The 9,972-nt window shown below is 43.4% G+C and overlaps 1 protein-coding gene across 2 annotated transcripts; it reads left to right on the forward strand.

Moving 5' to 3' along the window:
* The first annotated feature begins 769 nt into the window (after positions 1 to 769).
* On the forward strand, positions 770 to 9,368 carry ARRDC4 (arrestin domain containing 4). Of its 2 annotated transcripts, none has more exons than XM_051796561.1 (8): positions 770 to 1,139; positions 2,117 to 2,183; positions 2,456 to 2,603; positions 4,064 to 4,166; positions 4,865 to 5,121; positions 5,739 to 5,901; positions 6,396 to 6,550; positions 6,671 to 9,368. In XM_051796561.1, the coding sequence occupies exons 1-8, from the start codon at positions 797 to 799 to the stop codon at positions 6,725 to 6,727; spliced, it is 1,293 nt and encodes a 430-aa protein (XP_051652521.1). In that variant the 5' UTR covers positions 770 to 796; the 3' UTR covers positions 6,728 to 9,368. The 2 variants fall into 2 exon arrangements, with proteins under 2 accessions (XP_051652521.1, XP_051652522.1); XM_051796562.1 differs by having other exon boundaries at positions 4,928 to 5,121.
* Positions 9,369 to 9,972: the final 604 nt, after the last annotated feature.

Consider the following 9,972-nt stretch of genomic DNA (forward strand, 5'->3'; position numbering starts at 1 on the left):
GGAAGGGGCTCACACAGGCAGCATCAAGTCCCCGAGGGAACCCCCTGGCACACAGGGGGAGAACAGCGACACCGCAACACTTTTCCACATTTAACAGTCCCAGCCCGGCTGTCGGCGGGGAGAGGCTGAGACCAACCCAGCACACCCCAACAGCCATGACAGCGCCTGAGGGCCACTCAGGATCAAGGTCTCCCCGCAGCCCGGGGTCACCGAGGGCACACGGCTTCCCCACAGCGCGGGGCTGGAGGGCAGTGACCACAGGCGGTGGAACAGCGAGGGACAAGAACCCCGAACTCGGGTGCCCGGGGAACCCTCGGGACGCCTGAAGGCAGAGAGGCCAAAAGGCTGCGCAAGGTTCAGGGCTGGGAGGGCAAAGGCTGAGGGCCCCGCCCTGACCCCGCCCCTCCCCTGCCTGTTTACCCACAGGCTGTGCACGTGGTGGCCGCGCCTCGCCATTGGCCGCCGCTGAGGGGACCTGCCGCCACGCCGCCAATCGCCGCGCTGTCCACGCGCGCCTGCCCTCGCCCCATTGGCCCCGGTGCGGCGATCACGCAGCGTGACGCCACTGCGGGCGTGCGCGGGTCGGGCGGCCAATGAGGAGGGGGTGTAGGGGCGGTGCGCGGCGAATGGAGGCGCGCGGGGCCGCGGTGCGGCCAATGGGCAGCGGGCAGGGGCGGGGCGCGGGCGGGGTCCGGGCGGGGCGGGGGCGGTGCGCGGCGCCGCGGGCGCTGGCGGACACGGGCGGGTTTAAAGCGCCGGGCGAGGGCGGGCGCGGTTCCCCCGCGGCCGGGGAGCGATGGCGGCGGCCGGGCCGGGCCCCGGGGCCGGCGGCGCGGTGAAGACGCTGGCCCTGGTGCTGGAGGACGAGGCCCGGCGAGCCGGTGGTGGCGGCGGCTACTGCAGCGGGGACACGGTGTCCGGGCAGGTGCTGCTGGAGCTGGCGGGGCCGCTGCCGCTGCGCGGGCTGCGCCTGGAGGCCGCGGGGCGGGCGCGCGTCGCTTGGAGCGAGAGCCCCGGCGCGGGGCCCGGCGCGGGAGCCTGGGGGGTGGCGGTGCGGCCGCCGGGGCCCGGCCCGCGGAGGGAGGCGGAGGTGCGGTACCTGGACATCCGACAGAGCCTCCTGAGGGACCCGCCCGAAGGTGAGGCGGGACCGGCGGGGGTGGGAGCGGGGGAGTGGCGCTGAGGGAGCGGAGAAGGCAGCGAGGGGAGGGGGAGAAGCGGGCGCCGGCACCCTTGGCAGTGGGCAGCGGGTGCTCAGGCCCCGTGCGGACATCGCCGCCCCCGTCAGAGCCCTCACCCGGGGAAGCTGCCACAGCCTCGCCAGGGGCCGCCCACAGACTTTTTTTGCGCGGTGGCTGAAAAACGCGGAATGGGGCTGTAAGAAAACCCGCAGTTGAGTTCCCTGCAGAGGTTCAGCCCGCCTGTGAATTCCATCAGCCGTGTGGGTTGTGCTCTGTAAGCAGCAGCTGGGAAACCCCCGTGGAAGACCCTGGGAGCAGTCGGGCTCCTCCAATGGCTTGAGGAAGCAGAGGCAGCTCGCTGTGGCAGAGCTCTGTCACTCAGGCACTGCAGCACCTATGGCAGCGTCGGAAAATTAAAAAACAGAGCAGCGACATTTTGTTCTGTGAGAGTGAAACGCAGCTCTCAGGCTGAGCTGCAGGGAAAGTAAATTTAGGCCTTCAGAATTGTGTAACAGCAGGCCCTCTATGAACGTATATTGGGAGCTCATGTATTAATAGTATTTCATCATAGTGACCTTAAATTGCAGCTTTTTTAGCACAGAAGTTAGTTTAATTGTTAATTGGAAAAGCAGATTAACTGCTGTCTTGCTGAAAAGGAAAAGAAACTTACTTTGTGCTCTGCAGAAGCCATTTTGGATTCGAAATTGGCCAGAGTCCTGAACTGAATCTCAAGGTCTCCCATGTTTCCTTGATTTTTGTTTTTCATTGAAATCACATCACAGCACAAATAAAGCACGGGCTGCAGTCCAGAACCCACTGGGATCAATAAAAACTTCTTGTATCTGGGTGTTCTTATACATAAATAACTTATAAAAGCATCTGCTTTGTTCTATTTCTGGAATAACTAAAACATACTATTCATTTTCATCCTACAGGTGAGGAAAACTTAATTCTTCTAGATGGAAGACACGAATTTCCGTTCAGCTTTCAGCTCCCTCAAGAGTAAGTTAAATAATCCAACCTGAAGGGATTGTGCTGGACGCTGCTTGTAGTGCAACATTATCTTAATGTAATTTGACTTGTGTTTTTTTTAGTATCAGCTTTATATGTTTCTCTTAATCAGACCCCACAGCCAGGCCTTGTTGGCTTCAGTTTCCCCCAGGCCCTAAAAGTACGAGCTGTAAATTGGTTAAACGTTCGTGTACGCGGGAAGTGCTCACGTTTGGAACTGAATTATTAATTAAGGGTAATGGTTTTGTGACTGCTTGTTTCAGACCTCTGGTGACCTCTTTTACTGGGAAGTATGGCAGTATTCAGTACTATGTGAAAGCCATCCTGGAGAGGCCTGCAGCTCCTGATCAGAGTGTGCAGACAGAGCTCCAGGTCATCAGCCATATCGACGTCAGCTCACCAGCTCTCTTGGTAAGAGGGTCCTTCCTCCGCTCCTCCTCCCCCTTCAAAGCCAGCTGCAAAAAAATAAAACATTTCCAGGCAGCATTCACATCCATAACCATTTCCATGTTATTCTGGAGTGTCATTTTCTGACTTCTGAAAGCATATAAGCTCCCTAAGCTTTTCTCTATAAATAGATGATCTTAGGTTGTGTGAATAGCAAACAGAGTGGCTTTTTTAATAGCATTGATTACATCCCTGCTGGCAGAGATGCTCTTGCCAAAAAGTTAGGCAGGCTTCAGATGCATAAATAAGGCTTAATAATAATAATGCATGAGTGTAGAGTAGTTTACTCTTACCAGAGCAACTACATTCACAGGGCTGCAGTGTCCTAAACTCTACAATAATAGTAGGTTGAGGAACAGTAATTAGAGAAGAGTATTAATCATGCCCAGCCTGTCATTTATGCTCTGGCCATTATGTTACATATCCCTCCATTTTGCATGTCGTTTTCCAACATGAAGTGTGTGCACACAGCTGCTCCAGAGATCCTGTCAGTTATTTCCCTATGACAGATTTGGCCACATTAAAGCATTGAGTTTTTTGTAATGACTGGAAATACTGTAGAGTAATAAGAAAGATCAGGCATTAAGTAATGAGAAAATAGGCAAGATGGAAGCTAATGAGCTGGATTCTTTTATCTCAGCCCATATTATGAAAATAATATAAAATTATACCTTGCACTTTCATGATAGCAACTGGATCTAAATGGTTATTCATTTAAATATGAATGAGTAATTTCTATTTTATTTAAAATTATAGGATAATTTTAACATCATGACGTGAACATAGCTAAGAGATGTTTTGAGTAGGGTGGTTTTCCTCTTTATGTGCTTACATTTTAATCTCTTTTAGAGAGAACTTCAGAGTATTTTGGCAGTGACATCTTTAAGCAGAATAGTCTTTATATTCAACACTATCTATTAGGAGTTTGAAAGCATTATACCCAGATCTGTAAGGACAGAGCAGCCCATAGGTAATGGCACAGGAGAGGGCTGTGAGGCATATAAAGTAGATAATGCCAGTCAGGGGATTCCAAGGCTATCACCAAAACTGCAAAACAGATTTTTTTCATTATAATAAATATAAAACCAATTTTCATTATGCCATTTTCAAATGCCACAGCACTCCATGAGACCTCTGAAAGGTTCTTCTTTTTGAGGACAGATCACATTCAAAGACACCCTGGCCTCTGTCTTACCCAGTTGATACAGTCTAAATTCACACTGGGATTTTGAAACAGAAATGTGCAGATTGCCAAACCTTGGTTCCATTTCACATGGTGGCAAAACTCCAGTTGCACAGAGCAGTTCAGTGATTCAAATCAAGTGGATTTTAGAGCTGGATTGCAATGATTGACATGGATAACAGTAACTGCAAGTGATTGAGAGCTTTATCCCATAAAATGAAAAATACTCTGTATTTTATAGACACCTGTTCTAAGAAGTCAGGAGAAGATGGTTGGCTGTTGGTTTTTCACCTCTGGGCCAGTGTCTCTCAGTGCCAAAATTGAGAGGAAGGGATACTGTAATGGTAAGAGTAGTTATCTTAAAAATGTAAATATTAAACACCTAGTAGTTGGGGTTCTTTTATCTCTGTGAAGCCAACACTTTATAGTCAAATAATAATTCTGTTTAGTAGGAGTAAATTAAGATCTGTATGAAAACTTGGTTTAACAAACATCATCTTGCCTTTCCCCTTGGGAAATATAAATTAAAAGGAAGTCCTGTTAATCTTACAAAAAACCCATGTACATTTGAGTGTAAAGAACAATAAAATGCTTTTATTTGGGACAAAATACTTAATTTGGGATGTAATTAGGTTTTTATGTCATTTGTGTAGCTTTACACTTTTGTAAGAATGGGCTTTAGCAGCTTCTTTGTCATCTTGATAACATTAGAGACATTGAGGAAATAAAATAAAACATCCTGAAATTCATTTAGTACTATATAAAAGGAAGATTGGGGCATAATTTGCAAATAAAGCTTTTATAGCTTGTTCATATTACGCTTAATGTTTCAAAATGAATCATTGTTTATATATAAAATGTAGTAGGTGGCTATAATTCTGCCTGGATACCACTCTGAAAAAAATAAACTAGCTTGAGGAAACTTCACAAGTATTGTTCTCATAACACTGCAGATGATGTACGTGCTGTGTAACATGCTTTGATACTCCCAGAGGAAAGTTGGGAAATACAAATTATTCATTGGACTTTTTCTGTCTCTAAGGGGAAGCCATACCAATCTATGCAGAAATTGAGAACTGCTCTTCTCGTTTGATTGTTCCAAAAGCTGCCATTTTCCAAACACAAACTTACCTGGCCAGTGGGAAGACAAAAACCTTCCGTCAGATGGTTGCCAATGTCCGAGGAAACCACATTGCCTCTGGGAGTACAGATACCTGGAATGGGAAAACTCTGAAAATCCCACCTGTATCCCCCTCTATACTTGACTGCTGCATTATTAGAGTAGAATATTCATTAGCTGTAAGTATTGGTTATTCAAATGTAGAAACTTTGGATTGAGTTGGGAACAGAAGAATTTACCAAGTAGCTGTTAGGTTTTTAATTTGGGGATGACAAATGTAAATGTAGAGAAAGGTGTCCCTACCCATGGCAAGGGGGTTGGAACTACATCTTTAAGGTCCCTTCCAACCCAAACCATTCTATGATAAATAAATATCATAAACCATATATATAGATGAGAAACTGAAGATCATGAAGAGATTCTGAGATGGAAAGATGGGAATAACAGGGAAAATGGAAATTTATTTCTAAGGAAGAAACAGCTAGTTTGAGACCTGCAGAGGTTTTTATGGGAAAGTAGTTCAAGCTGAATGGGTTCCTCTGGTGATTCTTTTCAGAAGTGGGAAGACTGAAAATCAAGTGCATAATTACGTTTGTCAAGATGTTTTTAAATGTCACCTAGAGACAAGTTACAGAAAGAAGGAAAGGAATGCTGCCAGGGTATTAGCTGAACATATCTGGGATCAGAAAGCTCTTAATTCTTAAACAATTTGCAGTGTAGGGAGTAGGGCAGCCTTTAGGAGCATTCAGTGGGGTCTCATGATGTTTTTTTCTTTTGTTTGGGGGTTGTCACATAGGTGTATATCCATATTCCTGGTGCTAAGAAATTGATGATTGAAATGCCTCTGGTGATTGGCACTATTCCATGTATTGGATTTTCAAGCAGAAACTCCAGCATTACCAGCCAGTTTAGTATGGATATGAGTTGGCTGGCACTGACCATGCCTGAACACCCTGAAGGTAACACATATTGAACTCTCTTTATCCAGCACAGCACTGTCTGCAGCAGATGGGTGCAGTGCCAACTTATGGGCACTGTAGGGATGTAGGCCATGGAAGTATGACTCAGGAGAAGTCTCAGGTCCAAAAGGATTGGGTGAGGTTACCCTAACTCCAGCCTTCCTTAAGTTTATCTTTACCCTGATCTGACTGAAATAACTAAATTTTGATGGGGGAATTCTACTTAGGAACTTAATTTATTCATTACTGAATATATCTTGATACAGCACAGGCTTGTTGCTGGAGTTGCCCTAAAAGCATCTGTATTCCTGCTGAAGCACCTAAGCTTACTGAACACATAATTTTAGTTACAATATGTATGAGTTTAATGCAATCTGACAGTTGTACAATGTTTTATAAATAGTTTTCATGGGTTTGGATATACTGTACTACAGATGTTGTCTTGCTGTGAGTGAATAGTTTGAAATTTGACAGTAGCATCTCTTGTGTTTCAGCACCACCAAATTATGCTGATGTAGTGTCTGAGGAAGAGTTTTCCAGACATGTTCCTGCTTATCCACCACCCATTGACTGCGAGGAACAGTTGTGTTGTCCTGTCTTTGCTTATATACAAGAGTTCCGGTTTCAGCCTCCACCTCTTTATTCAGAGGTAAAAAAATAAATAGCAGGTGGTGTTTTTATTGTCAGATGGCAAAAAAGAACAACAAACCAAAACATACTTAAATGCAGGAATTGCAGGCAGTAATTGTTGCCTTTCTTCTCTCCCTAGATTGATCCACATCCAACTGATGTAGAAGAAATTCAGCCCGTTTCATTCAGGCTCTGAAGAGGATTTGTAACAAGCATCATTGTGATGAATGTCTTAATCTTTCTGCTGCTTAAGCTGGTAGTGCGGCTAAAAAGGAAACAGTTTTCTTTTTCAAAACTTCAGTTTGTGTACGAGAAAGGCAAAGGAAAATGGAGGAGGAGGTATGAGCACGTTTGGTGATAAAAGAGAATCTGCTGGATTAGTCTGCACAGAGGAATAAGGTGGGAGCAGCCAAGCTTGGGATACTTGAGAAGTACCTGAAAATGCTGAAATGAAAATGAATGAATGAAATACTGAATGTTTTCCCAAAAGTGGACACACTACACAAAGTACGAGGAGGAGATGTATGGATCTTCTGAAGAGAAAAGAATTTATATTTTGTTTGGAACACTCTGGAAGAATGTACATAATGATGTTGAGAACTTCTGTAGTAGAACTTGCATAGTAGAACAGAATGTGGGGTAAGAAAACATTTCCAAAAAAGATTCCAGTGTTCAAGGGGCTTCAGCTTTGCACTGTCTGCATCCAGGAAAGGAACACTACTAAAAGGGGAAGTCTTGAATTTGTATTTCATGAGAACCTGCCCTTCTCACGACTGCCAAGTGGTACTATTTCATCACTCCTAACGATCCTGAAGGCACCACGGATGACAGAGTAGCTATTATGCAATACTATGAAGGCAACCATTTCCTGAGTGAGAGACACAAGTATGGAAGAGAAAAGTGGACTTTGATACAAGCTTATGCACTATGCTTTCTTTCAAGGGATTTCTTAAGGGAATTATTCTAGCCTCTTCTACTGTGAGTTCTTCTTTTGCATCTTAAGCCTATGGATAGCATGATAAGGGGAAGCATGGCAAGGGAGAATCCTTCTGCCAACAGCAGGTATACTTAGCAAAATGGACAATACTTATTTATTCAAAAGCCTTTATAAGCCTACCTCTGTTTTGGATATTTACTTACGGTCAGATTTGAGACCAAAAAAAGTCTTGTTAAAGCTCCAGTATACTTCAAGGTTCTAAAAGGGACCCTAAATGGTTTCTGTGGTTAGTGAATGAGATAAGAGGCGTAGGGAGAGGTGTAAATATACCCAGAATAGACATAGCTTATAACTGAAGTGAAAGCAGATATCAGGGGAACAAAGTCCTCTGGTAATGGCACAAAGCTTTTCATTACTCCTGCATTTTTGTCTAAAAGATCTATTGTCAGGGGCTGCACTGGTCATTTGCTATCCATACTATATATGTTGGTCTGTTTCCTTGTTTGTTTTTGCTGTTTAATTTTGTTTTGGTGCAATATTTTAATGTTTTCTTCCTCAGGTCATTTAGAACAGTGAGAGTTTGTTGCTGCTAAGAGTGAAGGCACAGCATTTACGTGCCCTTCTGCTGCCTTCCTTTAAAGTAGAATGTTTGCTTCCTGCCAAGCATCAATTGGGATAAATAAACCACCACCAACAGATCACTTACAGGAGCAGAAACACAGCATTGTCAGCACGCACGTTTACAGTCCTGTCTTTAAAGTATAGGGGATTTTGGACTATTAGAACTACTCCATATGTCTTACAGAAGGGTTTGGGGTTAAAACCCGGTGCTTCATGTGGTAAAACATTGTACTTTCTGATAACTACAGAACCAGTAATTGAGTTTCCTTCATTTCATCAGTAACTGCAGTTTAAAGAAAGTTTAAATGGTTTTTTATGAAATCTGTCTTCATATAAGAAGCAGGGATTTTTCTACAGGCATATTTCCACACGTATATATTTTTAGTATGACTTCCTTACATTGTCTAATTTCTAGCACTTCACCTCAAAATCACTTTTGCATCAGTGTGAAAGACAGACTGATGGAGATCCATGTTTCCAAACTGCAGTTTGTTTTTTTTTTCATTTGCAACATTAAGTATTGTCTTCTATAGCAAATGCAGCTTTAACCAAAATTTGAGTGCATGTTTTAGAAAGGACATTCTAAAAATAAGTATTTATTTAAGTCTCAAGATGTAGCTCTCATGCCTTTTTAAGTGAGGGCCTGCCCATACAATCAATGCAGGATTTTCATTCACATCACCTGGAAAGGGAATAAGCATCTTTTCCTTAAACAGACACCATTATAGTTACTTGAAAAGTAATGTTGCTGTGTATTAACTTGCATGTTAATAATTCAAAAAATTAGCTTAAAGAACATTAGGTGCTTTTTTGGACTGTAATACCTGATAGGTGATGTGTGCTACCTGGTATAATCATGGTCAAGCAAACAAGAGAATGAAGGGTAAAGATGTGCTTTTTTTTTTTTCCTTTAAAATCTTTGAGTTGTTTTTTTTATTCTTTGCAGATAAACTGTGGCCTTAGATTGTTTGCTGCAAAAAAAAAGTCAACTATTATGTGTTTCTTAGGAAGCACACATGGCCCTTCAAAGGAGGGGTGAAAACAAGATTAAATTCTGCTCTCTGGCACTTGGCTTAGTGCAGAAATTGATCCTTAAAAATAATTACTGTTTGCACAATAATAAGTTCGATATGCAGGGGCTTTGTTTTGATAACTGTGAAACAGTTTAAAAGAGACAAAATAAAAAAAAAAAAAGCTGTTTAACATACAGGAACATGATTGTATTTTGTACTAATGAATGAGCCCCATGGGTTCTTTGTTAATAAAAGTGTCAAACCTACATTGTGCTGTTCATCTCTGGTTTGGTGTGTCTAAGATAAAGGGCTGCAATGTCAAGAAATACCTGTACTCTGCCACTTCTGAACACATACAGGTCTCTATTTCTTTTCTCATCTGGGAATTTTGCCTTCACCTGTCACTGTTTTAGTTCCCTCAGCTATCTATAACCAAGAATTGGTTATGGGTAATAACCAAACAAATTGATCAAACAGGACCTGCTCCCACCTATTGTTATTATGTAATAATATATAATATAATAATTGATTATGGGTCTCCTACCCATAAGGATTGAAGGATATGTGCCCTAATTGATATTTCTCTCATGTATTAATTTTAGAGGATATTCTTTTGTGTTTCCTTTAGACAAGATTATCTTTAGTGTGTAGTTTGTAGATTTAAATACATCAGAACAACCTTATAACCGTAGTACAGAATGACTAAGGCAGAGAACCTGCTACACTGGGGAAAGAGGTGACAAAATGGACCACATCACTCACCTGAGCCAGGAGGGAGATGATGAATCTCTGTCAAGGTCCTGCCTCCCAAATGACAGTTGATTTCTTCTTCCTGTTTCCGCTTTTGAGGGAAGACCTGTTCAGGATCAA

The sequence above is a fragment of the Manacus candei genome, unplaced genomic scaffold, assembly GCF_025592945.1.
Source record: "Manacus candei isolate 608988 ecotype Guabito, Panama unplaced genomic scaffold, ASM2559294v1 h1tg000046l, whole genome shotgun sequence".
NCBI lineage: Eukaryota > Metazoa > Chordata > Aves > Passeriformes > Pipridae > Manacus > Manacus candei.

Bases quoted from the DNA above. Each gene is read 5' to 3' on its own strand.
- ARRDC4 (XM_051796561.1), top strand. From the start codon at position 797: ATGGCGGCGGCCGGGCCGGGCCCCGGGGCCGGCGGCGCGGTGAAGACG. The intron at 2,604-4,063 runs GTAAGAGGGTCC...TGTATTTTATAG, and splicing joins TCAGCTCACCAGCTCTCTTG to ACACCTGTTCTAAGAAGTCA. The intron at 4,167-4,864 runs GTAAGAGTAGTT...TCTGTCTCTAAG, and splicing joins GAGGAAGGGATACTGTAATG to GGGAAGCCATACCAATCTAT.